Below are 20,144 nucleotides of genomic sequence, written 5' to 3' on the forward strand. Positions count from 1 at the left end.
CTGACCCTAGCACTCACCAATCCGAGTTTTGTCAACAGCAGATGGGAAAAGCCTCACTTCCTCCGGAAGTCCTCGAAGCACATGTTCAGGTACCTCGGCCAGGGTCTCCGTGGTTGCCACAGGCTCAGCTGCGTTCTGCAAGTTAAGAAACAGAAGGATAATACCAAAAAGAAGAAAACCCAGTTCTGTTTTGACTTTTTTTTCTGGTCCAATAAACAAATATGCAAAAATGTAAGTGAAACCTAAAGCTGGCAAGCCAGACTAAAACGATGATGTCAAGCATTTCAGAAGGTGCTTTTTTGCTTGTTTGTGAGTCTCCAAAGGAAACCACGGTAACCTTCAAGCACATCTGTGTTCATTTCGTTTGCTCCAGCCACCTGTGACCATTTTAAAAATATGTAAACCTTCGGCACCATACTGTTTTAATCTCCCACAGAATCTGGTAGCAAATTACATCTTAAGCTTACTTTTAAATCAAAGACTACCATCAGCATCTTAGGATGTTAAAAAAAAATTAACACTCCCTATTTAAGTGAACACTTTTGGCACATGCTGTAAAGGCCATGCCAGCCAACTGGACCCCCATCCCATCTACGCTTTCATTCCTCCACCAACAAAAGCCTGACAATTTCCAGCAAGAACACTACAATTTATTTTGGGCCCTCCACGGAAGTGTGACCTTTCCAGGAAACAGTACTATATCACCGTATACCAAGTAACTAAACAGCAACACCTCCTCAAAATTACAGTCTCAGAGAAATAGAGAATTTAGAAATTACTAAGTATATGCGAAAATTCATTGTAAGTATTATATAAAATTCCTATTACATTTGTATCTGAAGGAATGGAAAAAAAATAGAAATCTAAGGGAATAGAAAAGGGAGAACCGAGTCAACTCATAGATCATGACTGTTATTCTAAAACTAACTTTCAAATCAAAGGAAAATCAGGTGGCTATTAACTGGCACCACATAGACCCTAAAGAATTGATGTGCAGATCACGACCCTGCTAAGAATGATAGGTTTTGTAGTCTGAATGTTCTTTATTTTACTTCGCAAAGGGAAATATTTCTGAAGGACTTTCAAAGGGACCAACATAGGCAAACAGCAAAGTGGAAGTTTAAGTCACTCAGTCATGTACTCCTTGCAACTCCAGGGTCTATTGCCTGCCAGGCTCCTCTGTCCATGGGATTCACCAGGCAAGAATACTGCAGCGGGTTGCCATTCCCTTGTCCAGAGGATCTTCCCAATCCAGGGACCAAACCCGGATCTCCTGTATCACAGGCAGGTTCTCTCCTGTCTCTGTGCCAGCAGGGAAGCAGCAAACTCCAAGATAAAATGAGTAATTTTCCCACAATGACGATCTTGTAGTTTTAAGACTGCTTTGTGCCAAGAAGAGAGTATCATTCAAATTTCTATACTCCTAGCATTTCAACTTAAAAAAAATATCAACAGGCTGCTTGGAAAGAAGTAGATCCCACAACAACAAGCAAATTATTGTGAAAGTCTGCTGCTGCTGCTGCTGCTAAGTCGCTTCAATCATGCCCAACTCTGTGCGACCCCATAGATGGCAGCCCACCAGGCTCCCCCATCCCTGGGATTCTCCAGGCAAGAACACTGGAGTGGGTTGCCATTTCCTTCTCCAATGCATGAAAGTGAAAAGTGAAAGTGAAGTCGCTCAGTCGTGTCTGACTCTTAGCGACTCCATGGACTGTAGCCCACCAGGCTCCTCCGTCCATGGGATTTTCCAGGCAAGAGTACTGGAGTGGGGTGCCATTGCCTTCTCCAGTCAAAGTCTACTCTGCTATTTTGAGTTGGAATGTACAAAAGTGGGCACATAAGGCCTGGGGATCGTTCCCTGGACAGGGCAGATGTGACGGTGTGTGTACTCCAGAAGCACACACACTTCCATCCTGCTTGATTAGGCCTTGGTCCTGACAGTATCACCAAGCACAAGTTCAACACCTTCCTAAACATGCGAATATCAAAACTGCCCCAGAAAATGATCTTATGGTATTTTTTAGTAGCTAAAGTGTGAATAAATTTAGCACACAAATTTCTCACTTCTGAATACAGTACTCTCATTTTTAAAAAATTTTAATCTATAAACCAGAATTTTGGAAATATGACTAAATTTTTCAAAAGAGGGAAAAGGTATTACATTGGTAACTGATATCCAAGCTACATAATAATTATTTTTAACTTGGATAAATTAAACAATATTAACAGGCCATAGCCACAGTCATTAGCACCTAGCCAGTTAGTATGGTAAGTGGGAATTTCCTTCCTCTTTTTCAGAGTGAACCCTAGAAAAGATTCTAAAGGATGTGACACCATCTAACCTTCCCAGGAACTTTGAAAAGACAGTGTGTCAGCTAATTCAAACTGATACTTCCAGGCACTATTACGATAGCTACTCAAAGACTCAACGTGTACTGGAACTTCCTTGGGCCTCAGTGCAAGGCACTGTGCTAACCATCTTGTGTGTAAGACAGTTTACTCCAGATAGCCCAACAGGAAGGCCCTGTTAGTGCCTCCTCCCAGCTCCCTGCCCCACTACCACACACACACAGAAGAGGAAATTGAGGCTTAGGGAAGTGGTCCAAGCTGCCCAAGGATAGGAATTGAGTCTCTATCCCCAGAGCCCAAGCCCATAACCACTGCGGTGTTTACAGTTAAAATTCTGCTAGATCGGCTTTGAGGTCCTAATGTAAAACATGGTGACCCTGGTTGATAGCACTGTATTACAGAACTAAAAATGCTAAAAGAGTAGAACTTAAATGCTCCCTCCTCCTCCCTAAAAGAAAGAAAAAGAGAAATATGCAAGCTGATGGGTGTGTTAATTAACTGGACAGTAGGAATCCTTTCACAATGTGTAGGTATATCAAACCACCACAATGTACACACAGTCTAAGTATCTTACAGTTTTGTCAATTATACCTCAGCAAAGCGAAGAGTTCAAAAGGAAGATTCTGTTGAAATACAATCTAACAACTTCTGCCCTAAAATCTCCAAATTTCCACAGAAATGTCAACAGGAGATGGTAACCTAAGGCAGTGGTCATCTCCACAAGAAATTTGTAACTTGAGTCTAAGTTGGAGACCATCTATATTAAAATTTCTGAGACACCTGGGAATATAAAGGATGTCAGCAGAAGTACCATAGGAAAAAGAAACAAGAAAAATTCCCATATACATACTTACTTGCCTTTAGCAAATCCATGATTTTTAATTTGGGCTCCTTTAGTTAGAAGAGGAATGCTTTTTTCCTGTTTTAGTATCCTTCACACTACAACAGGGCTCAACTAAAACCCGAGGACCTCCTTCCAGACACTGGCCAGCTCCAGGGCCGTCCTCTCACCTCTCCAGCTGTCAGAACCCCCACTGTGATGCCTGCTGCTGGAAACTGCAGGGAACATTTTTTAGGAAGTCAGAAGTAGTGGTAGGATGGCTTGCCTAAACAGAACCATCCTCTCTCCTTCCTTATTTTTCCTTCATAGCTCTTATCACAATTTTAAATAATTGCTTGTATAATTATGTTTACTGTACCTCCCCCATCAGACTGCAAGGAAGACAGATGGCATCCACCTTACTCCATGCTCCATTCTCAATACTCAGCAGCAGACCTGAAACATTTGTCACTTATATACTTGAATGAATAAGTGATTCTTACAAGTTAACTTAAACTTTTTAGAAAAAAGAAGGCTGGGAAAGCACAGCTGAGTCATCTATCTGAAAGTATTTTCTCTATACATGCCTGAATTTGAGATAGGTATTTCTGGGTCAATGTAAGGATTCTTTTTCAGAAAATGTGGCACGCTCTCAATTTCAAGCAATCATTTGACAAGTAAACCTTTGGAACAAAAGCATATTTAAAAGAAAATTTTACTTCTCACCATATCCATAATTGGGAAACTGGGGTTTTATATATATATTACATGTAATACTATAATCCAAACAGGGTAACCTTGGTTTGTACACTAAAGAATCACAGGCCTGGGACTACGTCTCAGGTTGATTTTCTCTAAAAGAAACTGAAGTGTCTCGATTTATTACAAGATTTCTGAGTCCATTCTGTGAGCCAGGTAATGTTTTAAGCATCACACATACCTCAATACTGTGTCACTCTAGTGAAGAAGATGGACAAAATTAAACAAAGATATACAGTGCTTGGTAGCTATTGATGCTCTGAAGAGAAACCAAGAATGAGAACAGGACACAGTGAAGGGAGAAAGGAAAAGGTGTCTTTCAGACAAAGTGCTCATGGGAGACCTCTCGAGAAGCAAGAAAGAAACTGGATGACAACATGCAGGAAAAACAGGCCAGGAGAGGACCTTGCTGAGACAGGAGTAAGTGTGGTGAATTCAGGGATCAGACAGGCAAAGAGACCGACATGTCCAGAGCTGTGGCGGGGGAGGGACGCAGGGTAATGCCACTGGAGAGACATGAATCACACAGAATGAGAGGGGCAGAGGCCAGGCTGCACACTCCTCCCTCCAGACGAGCCAGCAGCCTCCCAGAGGCCCATCTCTGCTGTCCTAGAATCAAGTTCAATTCAGTTCAGTCGCTCAGTCGTGTCCAACTCTTTGCCACGCCATGGACTGCAACATACCAGGTCTCACTGTCTATCACCTACTCTCAGAGCTTACTCAAACTCATATCCATTGAGTCAGTGATGCCATCCAACCATCTTATCCTCTGTCATCCCCTTCTCCTCCCAATCTTTCCCAGCATCAGGGTCTTGTCAAACGAGTCAGTTTTTTGCATCAGGTGGCCAAAGTATTAGAGTTTCAGATTCAGTCAGCATCAGTCCTTTCAATGAATATTCAGTACTGATTTCCTTTAGGATGGACTAGTTGATCTCCTTGCAGTCCAAGGGACTCTCAAGAGCCTTCTCCAACAGCACAGTTCAAAAGCATCAATTCTTCAGTGCTCAGCTTTCTTTACAGTACACCTCACATTCACACATGACCACTGGAAAAACCATAGCTGTGAGTAGACAAATCTTTGTTGGCAAAGTAATGTCTCTGCTTTTTAATATGCTGTCTAGGTTGGTCATAGTTTTTCTTCCAAGGAACAAGCATCTTTTAATTTCATGGCTGCAGTCACCATCTGCAGTGATTCTGGAGCCCAGAAAAATAAAGTCAGCCACTGTTTCCCCATCTATTTGCCATGAAGTGCGCAAAGAGTTGGACACGACTGAGCAACTGAACTGAACTGAACTGATGGGACCAGATGCCAAGATCTTACTTTTCTAAAGGTTGAGTTTTAAGCCAACTTTTTCACTCTCCTCTTTCACTTTCATCAAGAGGCTCTTTCGGTTCAGTTCAGTTCAGTTGCTCAGTCATGTCCAACTCTTTGAGACCCCATGAATCGCAGCATGTCAGGCCTCCCTATCCATCACCATCTCCGGGAGTTCACTCAGACTCACGTCCATCGAGTCGGTGATGCCATCCAGCCGTCTCATCCTCTGTCATCCCCTTCTTCTCCTGCCCCCAATCCCTCCCAGCATCAGTCTTTTCCAATGAGTCAACTCTTCGCATGAGGTGGCCAAAGTACTGGAGTTTCAGCTTTAGCATCATTCCTTCCGAAGAAATCCCAGGGCTGATCTCCTTCAGAATGGACTGGTTGGATCTCCTTGCAGTCCAAGGGACTCTCAAGAGTCTTCTCCAACACCACAGTTCAAAAGCATCAATTCTTCGGTGCTCAGCCTTCTTCACAGTTCAACTCTCACATCCATACATGACCACAGGAAAAACCATAGCCTTGACTAGACGGACCTTAGTCGGCAAAGTAATATCTCTGCTAGTTCTTCGCTTTCTGTCATAAAGGTGCTGTCATCTGCATATCTGAGGTTACTGATATTTCTCCCAGCAATGCTGATTCCAGTTTGTGCTTTATCCAGTCCAGCATTTCTCATGATGTGCTCTGCGTAGAAGTTAAATGAGCAGGACGACAATATACAGCCTTGCTGTACTCCTTTCCTGATTTGGAACCAGTCTGTTGTTTTATGACCAGTTCTAACTGTTGCTTCTTCACCTGCATACAGATTTCTCAGGAGGCAGGTAAGATAGTCTGGTATTCCCATCTCTCAAAGAATTTTCCAGTTTGCTGTGATCCACAGAGTCAAAGGCTTTGGTATAGTCAATAAAGCAGAAATAGATGTTTTTCTGGAACTCTCTTGCTTTTTTGATGATCCAACAGATATTGGCAATTTGATCTCTGGTTCCTCTGCCTTTTCTAAATCCAGCTTGAACATCTGGAAGTTCACAGTTCACGTACTGTTGAAGCCTTGCTTGGAAAATCTTGAGCATCACTTTGCTAGTATGTGAAATGAGTGCAATTGTGTGGTAGTTTGAGCATTCTTTGGCACTGTCTTTCTTTGGGGTTGGAATGAAAACTGACCTTTTCCAGTCCTGTGGCCACTGCTGAGTTTTCCAATGTTCTGGTATACTGAGTGCAGCACTTTCACAGCAACATCTTGTAGAATTTGAAATAGCCCAGAATCAAGGCCCAGGCCCATTTCAAAGATTTCTGAAACTGATCACTGTGACAAGTACAGTAGAAACTATGAGGAGTCTCTACTTACCTGTTATGTAACAAAAAGCATAAGAACTCTTGAATTCCCTACTTAGTGAAACAAGTTATCAGTGAACTGATCTGGAATGGTAGTATCAGATTTAACATAGTAAGATTAAGTTAGTAAGCTATGTAGTTATTAACTATTAACTGATCTCCTTAATTCTATGTCACAAATTCCTATCTCAAAGTGAAAGAAAGTCAGTATCCCGTCTCTGCCCCAATCAATGGCCACAAGCATCTTGCCCATCACTCAGTCACTAACAAACACCTCCCAAGTGCTGGCACATGCTGGCAGGGAAGACACAACGGTTAACACAGCTGACCCAGCCCTCCTCCTCAAGACCACCAGCAGAGGGACTGCTCCTGCTCTGCTTCCTAACACAAAAAACCTTACAGGTATTTGGAGTCTCCAGTTGTGACTTTGCTGCAGAGCCTCTCAAAGGTCCTCTATGCTTTCCTGTGATACTCATCCTCTGAACAAGGGTGACCTTCCAAGCTGGATGGCGGAAGCTCAGGGAACAGGACTCTCACGCCTTCCTCTGGGCCAAACTCTGTGCTACCAAGCACTTTCCACACATGGCCTCGGAGAGTCCTCACCATATTCACAGCAAACACTGACAGTACTTAAGGTACTAACCAGGCACAATTCCAAGCTCTTTCTGCAGCACCTCATGTAATCTTTACACTACCACCCGGCGGTGGGTCCTGTTATAACCACATTTTACAGATGAAACTGAAACCTGCCTGTGCTCACAGCCAGTAAGTGGCAAAGCTAGGATTCAAACCCGAACAGTCGGCTTCAGGGGCAAGACTCTCAAACACCATGCCTCAGAGGAGCCCGGTCGAGTAATTTTCCCATATCACAGAGTCATGGAGCCAAGTAAACCCATACAGGTGTCCACATTTTCACTACTAAACCATCACTGCAACCCGGAGATGCCTGGAAAGTCCCTTTCGGGTATCCATATGGTCAGGGCCATTTTTATAATCATACTAAGATGCCACCTGCCTTTTTGACTCTCAGGTGTGTACTCTCAGGAGTTTTCTGGAGCCTTTGACATATGATGATGTCATCATTCCACTGGCTAATGGAATGTGTGATTGTTTAACCTTGTGTTTTCAATATTCTGAGTCATGAATAAGGCCTATAGTCTGACTAGTATCACTGGACCATGTTGATTCCCTGTTGTTGATACTGCACTGGAGTAAAAACGTTACCATCAGGGGAATTTGAGTGCAAAGGATCACACAAGGCTCTACTATTAATACTTTTACAATTTCCTGTGAATCTATTTCTCCCTAAAACCTGTTTCAATTGCACGGGAAATATCTAAATACATAATTGACGTAAACAAAAATCTTGAGGATGGCTGGACTAAGGAAGACCACCCCTGACCTTCTGGCATATCCTAGCTCAGGACCAAGAGGCAGAGAACAGGAGTGTGTGGTGACAAGAGGATCAAGGAAGGAGGCCGGAGCCACAGAGTCAGGCCCCCTCACCCTCACAGCTTCCTAAGTACGATGGGAGGGGCTGTTCCCCTACAGGCACAAGGGTTTGGCTTTTTTTAAGGGTTTCATGGCTAATCACTAAAGAACAACAAGTAAAAGAGACTAGAACAAACTGAGATATATTAAAGGCAACAGCTTTTTGTCCCATTTGGGCTCCTGTAAGAATGGACAAGGAAAACAGAGTTCTTACCTTCTGCTTCTAAGCCCCAGATGGTGGGACTGCTACCATCTCAGCAATGCTTGGGGATTCCCAAACAAGTGTGTGTGTGTCTGTGTGATGGTGGGGCTGCTGCGATCTCAGCAAAGGCCTGGGGATTCCCAAAGGAGTGTGTGTGTGCGCACTGTATGCCCCTCCCCATCCAGAGGAAGCCTGTCCCCACAGTCCTGCCCAGCAGGGTCCCTATCAGGCCTGCTTCCCACTCTTGCCTTTCACTGCACACTACACTCTGACACACTTGCAGTCTGGCCTGGTTGATGGTCTCGCTAGCAAACAGGTCCCAGACACACAGGGCAGGCCTGTTTCACTTGCCTCACACCCAGAGCCCAGCACAGATGCCTCGCTCAGAGCAGTGGTCACTGTGAGCAATCAAACAAACAAGTGTCTGACAGTCAAGTGCCAGGAGGTACCGGAGCCATGATGGCTTTAAGAGGAGACGGACTCAGCTGGTAACGGAGTCTAAGGAAGTGGATGAGACCAAGAAGCAGAGAGCAAGAGAATGGTGAGGACCAGCCCTCAGGACACCACTGTTTCAGGGTCAAAGGAGCAGAGGAGACCTAGACGAAGACATCCCAGAGGCAGGAGGGGCACCAGGAGCATGGTGTCAGAAAGGCCAGGAAAAGGTTCAGGGAACGGAGGGAGGTCAACAGTCAAACACTGCTGGTGAGCCTTTAAAATATGCTGTATCTGATCCCTCCCTCCGATGCCCGCTGCCCATCTGTTAAACCTGAAATAGCACAGCAATTCCCATTTTTCCAACAGATGTCCAGTTGGTGCCCCTTGTGCCAGCACCAGCTACCCTAGGAACCGAAGAAAGCAACAAGGAGGAGGCGGGGTCCTGCCTATTTGCTAATGCAGGAGACTGATGGGGAGTTCCCACTGGGACCAGTGAAAGAAGACTGTGATAATCAGAGATAAGGAGGGAACTCTGTTTTAGTTAGGGTAGCTGGGGGTGAGGCAGGCACATCTCAGAGAAGATGAGAGAGACTTGGTCTTGAAAGATAAGAGTGAGCCATGTGGGAGGACTAAGTGTTCCAGAGAAACATCCTGAGGAGACAAAAGCTTTGGCAAGTTTACGAACCAAAAGAGGTCAGGTCAGAGTGAGCCAGGAGAAAGCGGAGGCGGCCGCCACCAGGTGCTGCAGCACCTTCACCACCAAGCCTCAGAGACCAGCCTTTGGAGAGCGTGGGGCACTGCAGGGTTTGGAGCTGGGGCGTGACAAGATGTGATAAAGCCTCAGGGCTTCACATTTATTACTTGCTTACTCTTGCCCACAATCACATGGGATGGGAACCACTGCTATCCCTATTTAGCAGGTGAGAACAAACACCGAGAAGGCAGTGACTTGCCCAGGTTCACACAGCTGGAGAGGCAAAGCCAGGACTGAAGGAGAAATATGAGTCACAAGACAGCAAAGGTGAGGCAGAGCTCAGCTGCCCTGTAACCTTCTCTAACGAAGCAATAACATCTGAACAAAAAGAAAGGTAAGCCTCCTGTCATAGTGCCCTCCACAGTTATGTAAGGAAATGCTGTTCGAGTTGCTAATTTCTTTTTCAAATTTCAGAAATAACCTAACATTTGCTAACCAAAAGACAATGTCCTGGATTTTATAAAAATTGCTATTTACCTAGTAGAACACATGATTCAAAATGAGATTTAAGTGCTGTCATTATTCAATGCATTAGTTTCCTAAACTACACGTTCTCTAATTGAGGTTCAAGTTATAACAGATTGGAATCACTTTACTTGGAAAGCTTTTTTAAGTCTTTAACATCAAATTGGTATTTAGAGTTACCTACAAAAAATAAAATTCTATATTAATGATATGCTACAACAGCAAAAGTGGTTTTGATATTTTATACCATACATTTTTAGGATTACAAAAAAAGCAGGAGAGACACTGAAAATGAAAGACAGCAGCCATCCCATAGTTTCACCAAATCTTTAGAAATATTACAAATGGATTTCTCTAGATGGTTAGATGGTCTCCCATAAAAGATTTCCTGTAAAAGGAATAAATAAACCATTAATATGCAGAACCAATGGATCAGTCTCAAAAACATATGCTGGCCAAAGGGAGATAAACACGAAGGAACACATACTATATAATTTCATTTACCTGGAAGTCTTGAACAGAAAAGACCAAACCACAGGGACAGAAAGCAAGCTAGTGGTCACCTGGGGTAGAGGCTGAGGGGTGCAGAGCAGCAAGAAGGAACTTTTGAGGATGATGGAAATGCCCTATATATTGAGAGTGGTGGGTAGTGCCATGAGTGTGAACATTTGCGAACACTCTTTTGAATGAGTATATTTTACTATATGTAAATTACACCTCAAAGTTGATTTTAAAGTAAAATAACTAAGTGAATCCTACACTCTCTCTTTAAATCATGCTAAAATGAAACTTGATCCTTGGAAGGAAAGCTATGACAAAATTAGACAGCCTATGAAAAAGCAAAGACATCACCTTGCCCATAAAGGTCCATATAGGCAAAATTTTGGTTTTTTCAGTAGTCATGAACGGATGTAATAGTTAGACCATAAAGAAGACTGAGAGCCGAAGAACTGATGCTTTCGAACTGTGGTGCTGGAGAAGACTCTTTTGAGAGTCTTTTGGACTGCAAGGAGATCAAACCAGTCAATCCTAAAGGAAATCAACCCTAAATATTCATTGGAAGGACTACTGCTGAAGCTGAAGCTGAAGCTTCAATACTTTGGACACCTGATGAGAAGAGCCAACTCACTGGAAAAGACCCTGATGCTAGGAAAGATTGAAGGCAAAAGGAGACAGACGTGGCAGAGGATGAGATGGTTTGATAGCACCACCAACTTAATGGACATGAATTGAGCAAATTCCAGGAGACAGAGGGAGGACAGAGGAGTCTGGTGTGCTGCAGTCCATGGGATCACAGAGTCAGATGTGACTTAGTGACTAAACAACAACAACAAAAATGAAAGTTTAATGCTCCAAGAAAATAAAGAACAAAAATGTCAATGCCATAGAAAAAATTCTTCAAGGTTTTTCTTTAACCCAAGTCAAGCATTATTTTGTTCAAAAACCTCCACAAATGTCCCATCTCCCTAAGCAAAGCCCACTCTGGTCCTCACAATGACCACAGGTCTGATCCAATACCACATGTGGCCTGGAACCAGTCTGCTCCATCTGCTCTCCACAGTCTCAGATACAGACACTGGGTTTAGCACATAGCAGAGCAGTGGCACTGGCTATTACATAAGACTGCATGTGACGTCTCATACTAATGTCTTCATTTTTAAGAGTATAAGAAGAAACAAGCTTTACTGACATTTCACTTAAATTTCTATCAGTAACTCCTTTTATACACTTCACCCAGAGATTGACTGCAAGTCACTGTATCAGTTTTAACCTATTTAATTAAAGCACCTCGTTTCTTAAATATCGATTTGACCAAAACCAGCACTGGGGTGGAGGTGGGGGGTGGGGGGCAACAGCAGTAGGTGACAGGAGAGTTCAGATTCAATATCCCTTAAGTACACAACATAGTATATTCACAATACAATACATATTCCTGCACAACAGACTAATACTAATCACCACAGCAATTGTTGTCACCAGCAAAAACATCTGAATCAGAGAGTATTAAAACACTCAAATTCCATGAAAATTCTTCTTTGTTTAGACTTGCAAACAATATTCTTGGTTACTGTTCTAGATGCTGGGGAAAAAAAATAAAATAAAACGAGCTTCAGTCTCCTGAAATAGCATTAAATTGTACTTGGTTAAGGAATGAGTGAAACTGCAGAAAGGATAAGCAGATAAGACAAAGAACAAGAAAATCACATACACCATCTTTGCAAGAGAATAGCAGTCAAACAGTTCCAAAAACACATTAAAAAGTGTCCTCTTTCAGAAGGCTGGCAGGTCCATTAGGCTGTCCAGCTGAAGAAACTGTCCTCAAGTATGGTGTTAATAGTGAACAAACATATTAGCACACTCTTGCTCACTAACAATCTCATCTCCCCAGGGCAGGAAAAGTGACATTCTACAAAACCGGAAATCAGAGTATGTCTCTGTCCAGTGGCTTCCCATTGCATTTATTTTTTTAATGCATTTATTTTTGGTTGCACTGGGTCTTTGTTGCTGCGTGCAGGCTTCTCGCTGTCGTTAACTTCTCTTATTGCGGAGCAGGGGCTCTAGCTGTATGGGCTCAGCAGCTATGGTTCCTGGACTCCAAAGCACAGGTTCAGCGGTTGTGGCACGTGGGCTTAGTTGCTCTGATGCATGTGGCTTCCTGAACCAGAGAGCGAACCCATGTCTCCTGCATTGGGAGGCAGATTCCCATCTATTGTGCCACCAGGGAAGGCCCCTCCATTGCATTCAGAATAAAAGATAACTTCTCATGGCCCTTAAAAGTGAAGTGAAAGCGTAAGTCGCTCAGTCATCTTTGACTCTTTGCGACCCCATGGCCTGGAGCCCACCAGACTTCTCTGTCCATGGAATTCTCCAGGCAAGAATACTGGAGTGGGTTACCATGCCCTTCTCCAGGGGATCTTCCTGTCCCAGGGATTGAACCCAGGTCTCTTGCATTGCAGGCACATTCTTTACCGTTTGAGAATACCCAGGAAGTCCTACAAAACTGGCCCTCACCTCTCACATCAACTTCATCCTATCCAGAGGCCCTAAGGCTCACCGAGCACCAGCCCCGACTGCTCTCTGTTCCTTGAACCAGCAAGCTCATTCTCACCTCACAGTCTATGCACTCACTATTTGTTCACACTGCCAATAATTTTCTTTCCCCAGAGCTACACACATCTGGTTCCTGGTTATTACTTGAGTCTCTGTTCTATTTTTAATCAGTTCTTCAGAACAGCCTTCCCTGACCATGTACTCCAGAGAACCTTCCCCCATCTTCACCCATCATTCTTTATCACATTACCTTATTTCACCGTCTTCACAGCATTTTTCACTATCTGAAATTATCTTGTTTGTCATCCTGCTTTTTAACTGTCTCCCTCTAAGAGAAGGTAAGTTACAAAGCACAGCCCTTGCCTGTCTAGTTCCCTGCAGGCAGAATTCACAACACATGGGATCCAGTCTATGCAGGACAAAAGAGGGGACGAGAGAACATTCAGAACAGCTAAAGTAATGCACTCTGGATCTTTCCATTATTCTGACAGCTTATTACAATTCTAAGAGTTGGATCTGCAGCATCAGTGATTAAAAGCGTATTTCAGTATGTAAAATTTCAGAACAAGTTTGGAAGGCTAAATTGCTTTGCTACTCATTACTGACAATACCATGGATGATTGATCAGTATATTAAGTTGCTGCCGGTGGCTCAGCAGTACAGAATCCACCTGAAATGCAGGAGATGCGGCAGAAGCCACAGGTTAGGTCCCTGGGTCAGGAAGATCCCTTGGAGAAGGAAATGGTAACCCAGTCCAGTATTCTTGCCTCGAAAATCCCATGGACAGAGTAGACTGGCATCATGGGATTGCAAAGAGTTGGACATGACAGCAACTAAAACAATGGCAAATCATAAATCTATTATACTGACAAAGTTTCATATATTCATAGCAATGAGTTATATAATGGTTCTTAAGAAAAACTGTGTGACTCAATAAGTTAGTCATCAAGACACCTGTATTAAACCATTAGGGCTTAAAACTACACAATGTTATACATCAAAATATCTTGATAAAGCAGGGGAAAATCACTGGGCTCTACCTAAATAGTATAGTTCTCTTCTCCTCCTAAGCACCTCATAGGTTTGCACTGCTTTCCCCTCTTGAGTTTTAAATTAGATGTAGCCATAGGAATAACTTTGGCCAATTATGTAAAAGACATGTGTACTGACACAAAGCCTCCGTCATCCTTGGTTCTTAAGCAACTATTAATACAATGGTAGATCCACACTGGATGTTAGCAAGAACAGGAAATCAGTTGCTGTATAAGATGCTGAGATTTTGGAGCTGCCTGTCTATAAGTACCGCATAACACAGCTCATCCTGACCAGTACAGCAGTATAGCGTGGGAATCAAGAACCTGGGCTGTGGAATCTGACCAGCCTGGGTGTGACACAGAGCTCTGCCACTTACTATTTGAGAGATCATGGGCCTCTGGCCTTAATGTCTTCATCCATAAAATACTTATCATACCTACTCTTCACAGAGAGTTAGACACGAGTTGGACACAACTTAGTGACCAAACCACCACACTCTTCATACAGTGGCTGCAAAAACTTACGAGAACATATATGTAACACACACTACAGTGCCTGGCACGTTGATTCAGTACTCACTAGACAGCAAGTGGCATTAAACTTTAGCACATCTACTTTAAGCCACTATGAACATATTTACATTATGGGACTTGGTGGCCCTGGATGTTCTATAAGCTAAAGCATTCTAAACTCTGGGACAGCCAATTATAAAGTTCTGGTTTCTCCTAGAAAAATCTAGGAAAAGATAAGAATTGTGGAACATCTCAGTTAACAGGGATGGGTGTGGAATGATAGTGAAGCAAGCAAAAGATATCTATGATTTGAAAGTAGAAAGAAAAGAAAATGGAGACTGAGGGGAGACGGTACAGTGTCTGGAAAGACTGGGTTCTAAATTAGGAAGATAAGGGACAATAAGAAAAGGTTGAGTGCTGAGAACAGACAGAAAGAGAAAATAAGCAAAAAGCATGTGGGCCTAGAGCTTTGTGGATCCCAGGGCTGAAGGGGGAGATACAGCCTGGCCTGCTAAACCTGTAACGCCTTGGAACAGTGATTGATAAGACAGCAGTTCAAATCGCTGCTTCAACAGTCAGTGCTTAAAATGCCAGAAGGCTTTGGACTCTGTGGTTTCTTCTAAAGGACTTACTTGTAAACAGTATGGTATGCTGACTCCCAGGATCCTTCAGTCCCTAAACCTCAGCTGTCAGGCATGTATAAATGACAGACTCCATGATATTGTCTTAGAAACTTAGATACCAACCATAAGATTCACCAAAGCAATGCTGACCAGGCCCTAGAGAGAAATATCTAACCCTAAAGTCATCATCAAGATTTTCATTAAAAACTAACCCTGTTCAAGTTAAAACTTGCTTAATATCTAAATTTTTGTGTAGTTGTTTTGAGGCTTTTCAGGCACTTACTGCTCAATTTCACCGGCTGAAAATAAAAATAAACACAAGAGGGAAAAACAGCAAATGTCCTGAAACAATTCATAATTTTTAAAAATCATGGAGATGGGACAGTTGTTGAAAAATACTCACAGATTGTATGTCATGATATAATAATCAGGTCTCAGTATCATAAGACTAATACTCTTCAAAGAATAAAGATATAACTAAAGATGCTGAAAATTTTACTATAAAAAGTGGACATTTTTATAATCCAAATAAAAGTTTCATCACTACCAGACCACTAAAGTTACACCCAAATCAGAAATGTGCTAGCCATTAGAAACATAAGAGGACCCTTTCCCACTGATATTTGGCATCAAAGGGAGTCCTCTGCAAGAAATTGTAAAAGAGCCAAAAAAAGAACTGGTTATTGCTCCAACTCTTTGAATGTCATGTGGACTTTCCTTAAATGCAAGTTCTTCTGATATAACTGCAATATTAAAGCAAAAGTGTGAGGTGTCAAACAGGTCTAAATATACTTGAAATAAAATATTACTAGCTTAGTACAGTTAGCCACCTGAAATAAATGACACTGAAGAGTGATGCAACCTAAGTGATGTCAATATTAAGATTCCGCTTTGGAACCTTTCACCATCATTCTAGTCCAGAATCAAGACTCCTCTAACAACAGCTCTGAGACAGTAGAAAAGCAAGTTCCATGAGGAGACAAGATCAGCATTAAGACTCAATCTTAAAAGAGGAAAATAAATGAACTTTATGACATGTATATGCACATAACTTTGATGGACAGTGACTATGAAAAAATCCATTCTATTCTCTTTTTCCCTCCCCCATCTCACCATTTCAAAAATAATTTGCCTTCAAAAGCATGTCAGTAAATCTGCAAGCTTTAAGAATAATAGAAACCATGTGCCCCATGTGTTCGCCAGATTCATTTTTTATGATGTATGGTCCTCTGCATTAAAATCAACAAATTTTTGATAAAGTAATGAAAATAAATCAAAAGAATCCATTCCAAAAATTTCACATCTCTCAATCTCAACAGAGGACTGAATGTATTAAACCTGGTCACCTAATGAAATTGAACTTGTGATCTCCAGCAAGAGGCACCTGTAAAGAATAAAAAAGGTGTCTGAAGTTTCAGTTAATAAAGATATTTGTCAGTTGAAAAATGTTTTCAAGGCTGAGAGTTTTAAGCTAAGCACCAAAAATTACAGACTTCTCATATTTAAGTTCTTTCCTTCATATTAAAAAAAAAAGTTTTATAAAGATGTCAAGAGAGAACGCTTCTAATATCCATACATTTCTGTAACTGCAAGTGAAAAGATATTAAGACTAGAAAACAAGAATCCTACCTTAGAATATATAAAATCTACATAATTGGTTCTACTTATCAGAACACCCTTAAGGCTACAGAATTATTTAATCTCCAGGTAATCCCACACCCTCCTGTAAGGAGAAACATATCTTATGTTTCAATATCCATCCTCTTGTTTTTATTCTAAATTGGTTTTTAAAGGACAGAAGGCTTAAAGTTTCCCATTCAGTTTTGGTCTCTAAAAATAACTTTCAATTTTTTCCTTGCAACCAACGAGTTATTACAAAATAAAAAGCACTAAAAATGGAAGCTTAATAAGCTTCAAAACAAAAAAATAACACCAGAGAAAGCAAAAAAAAAAAAGTAAGCCTGAACTGAGGTCCCTAAGAATGCCACAGAAATGCCAACTCACGCCAAGACAATGCACACTCCATTCCACGAACAAACACACACTATGAAAATGACGAACTAATGAATGGTATTAAGCAACAGAAAGGAAAATCTAGGAGGGATGAAGGTGTGTGTTACTATCTTTTAAAAATTAAGAACTGGTCTAACATCTAGATAATGTATTCGTATAAATTCTTATTTTTAAACTCACCTGATTCATTTTCAATTCCTGTTGTGTTCTGAAAAGATACACACAACAAAGAAACTTCTTTGATTACATGAGCCCTAAAAAGAAAAACAGACAATTGTGATATGTACCTGCCTACAAATTTACAGTGATTTAAAACCACATACAGAACTGTAGAGTCTGCTCAAAGGACTATTCATAAAGCAACTCCGTGCTAGATCAACTTCAATCTACGCTAAGAACTTACTTTGCAGATTTATTATCTACAATAAAATAGATGTCTTACTATCCTTTACTGGGGCTTCATTGTACTCTACAATTGAAAGCAGACTCATTAGAATGACATCAGATTTTTGCTTTGGAACTGAAGCATACCTAAGAAGAAATAAATTAGCTTTGTTAGCAGAAACACAAAGCAGTGCTGAGTAATTTATTAAGCAACGTAAAGGTTCTTCTTTGACTTACATCAATACTGTGTTGAATACAAACACAATCAGACCCCTATACATTATTTTGTTTTTCAAGTTCCTGAAGCAGAAAGGGTGAGTTTACTAACATTTCCATGGAGATTTCTCTTTGAGAAAAAGAATGGAAACCTTGTAGTAAAATGCAAATATTTTAGTAAAAGCTGTTTGCAAAGAACTACAATTACTCCTTTAAAATTTTTCTTCAATTTATTCATAGTATAGGAATGGGAAGACAGAATTATTTCTTGCAAATGCAAATGACATCCTTGTTTCTACAGAACAATCTCTGAAGATGGTCCTTTCTGCAACCTTCTCTCTTAGGGGTCATTCATAACCTATGGAAATGGTGAAAGTAGCACTGCCACTGTAATATTCTTGTTTTCATCATGCATATATACACATCATTAAATAGAATTCTATTTCTTCACGGATTTACCTACATTCATGTTTCTTTCCTAGACGCACAAGACTCACGTTGCACTTCATGTTCTAACTGCTAATACCCCAGGAAATTATAACTTAGGGACATTCTTCATCCTAAAACATACTGCCTAGCCCCTATCACCAAGAACAGTGCTTTGACATTTCTCTCGGTTTCATTAATAAGGATTATTTCAGATTTTTCTCCTTGAGGTCTTTAACCACACTCACCTGAACACCTTTAACAGTCAAAGGCACTGTATTTAAGTTAAGGCCTAGTCACCTGAACTAGTTTTTATTCATAACTGGCACAGGTAATGTATTTGACAACTTGCAATTTGTTAGAAAGCTCAGTGCTAGCCAAATCAATATACACTCTGCAGAAGTAAATACGCAGTGAATATGATTTCAGAAAACTGGTAATTAACCCATGAAGTTCATTCCTTTAACTTTATAATATTCAGCATCTTTCTCACATACATTTAACATGTCCTTCCTTAGCATACATATTCTTCACTGAAATTAAGCCTTTTCTATTATGGCTATACAGTTCCACCAGGAGGGCCCTGGTGACACCTGAGGCACCCAGGAGTGAAAGAAATGGCAGGGATTTCATCTACCCTCTCACTACACTTTTATAAATGGATTTACTAACACTGGCCATGAAGACTAGCTTTCCGGGGGAAGGAAAAAACCCCTGTAGTAAAATGCAAATGTTTTAATAAGAAAGATCTTTGGAAAGATGTTTTACCATTTCCTTTGCTCTGTCTTTTCCTTCTCGCAAGAATCATTGATTATCATTAGGAAGCTTCCTCTAAGACAACCAGGCTCTGGGCTACCGTCACAAACCAGCTCAGTTAATTTTCACAAGATTAGTTTCTCAACTAATGACAGAGAATCAAGGAAGCTAAAATTACTTGGTAACTTTTGTTTCTGCTATGGCTTCTGAACCATATTTCACCAGCTTTTTTATTCCTGCCTCACCTTGCACCTACTATATGCCAAGCTCTACTTCTGAGCAGTGAGCAGACAGATCCCTGCCCTCTAACAAATAAGCAAGCAAAATGTGTAGTATGTCAGATAATCAAAGTACTTTTGAGAAAAACAGGCACCTGGAGAGGGAGACAGGAATTATCATCTCTATCGCAACACTGGCCAGTTAATCCATCACATGGTCAGAGAAGGCCTCACTGAGAAAGCAGAAAGTGAGGAGCTGAGAGTCAACAAGGGATGGAGGAGAAGCATCATAAGAAGTAAGACTGTACACAGCAGACAAGAGGCCAAGTGCAGGACACAATGGTACAGAGTGGGGTGGAGAACAGGAGAGACAGATTTAAGCATAAACTTTGCAAGGTAAGCACTGTTCACCAGAATAGCTACAGCTTTTTCATCCAGAGATGGAAAGCCACTGGGAGGCTTACGGTGGCAGAAGCGACCTAGCGTGACTTAGATTTAAAAGGAGACTGTAAGGGAGTAGGGTGGAAGCAAGCAGACCTCTTAGGAGGCTAATGTCCCCATTTAGGCAAGAGATGATGGCGCCTTGGCCCACATAGGAGAGATGGGACAAGTCAGCAGATCCTGATCTATTTTTAAAATAGAGTCCCCAGGATTTGCTGCCAGATTTGATGCTATGTATGGGGAAAAAAAAAAAAAGAGGAAGTCAAAGATGACACCAGGGTTTTCATCCTAAGGACATGGAAGGATAGAGCAGCCATTTTCTGAGATGCTATCTCCTTCTTTCCATCTGCTTTTCACTTATTTTCCCTCTTTATTTAATAAATTTTCCCTCCCTTTTCCTCCCCTTTCATAGTTGCCAGCTCACAGGCACAAACCAAACAACTCAGATACTGTGACATCTAAAAATGAAGAGCTAAAATATTAAAGTACTTAAAACATCTTACTCTTTCATTTATTTCCATGAATCTCAATTTTTTAATGAAAACTT

The 20,144-nt window shown here is 41.5% G+C and overlaps 1 protein-coding gene across 6 annotated transcripts in view; it reads right to left on the reverse strand.

The window, feature by feature from the left end:
- Positions 1–20,144, reverse strand: part of PRDM2 (PR/SET domain 2) — a 131,849-nt gene that overhangs the window by 97,126 nt on the left and 14,579 nt on the right. For 5 of the 6 annotated variants that reach the window (XR_011247554.1, XR_011247553.1, XM_069544903.1 and 2 more), the window contains exons 2-3: positions 17,337–17,410; positions 18–135 (exon numbers count right to left, since the gene is read on the reverse strand). Coding sequence is in view for 3 of the 6 variants with exons in the window: in XM_069544903.1 (XP_069401004.1) it covers positions 18–135; positions 17,337–17,345 (127 nt within the window). In the remaining 3 variants the exon portion in view is untranslated. The remainder of the gene's footprint in view (positions 1–17; positions 136–17,336; positions 17,411–20,144) is intronic. The other variant, XM_069544904.1, reaches the window with a different exon arrangement.

Source organism: Ovis canadensis, chromosome 12, assembly GCF_042477335.2.
Source record: "Ovis canadensis isolate MfBH-ARS-UI-01 breed Bighorn chromosome 12, ARS-UI_OviCan_v2, whole genome shotgun sequence".
Lineage (NCBI taxonomy): Eukaryota > Metazoa > Chordata > Mammalia > Artiodactyla > Bovidae > Ovis > Ovis canadensis.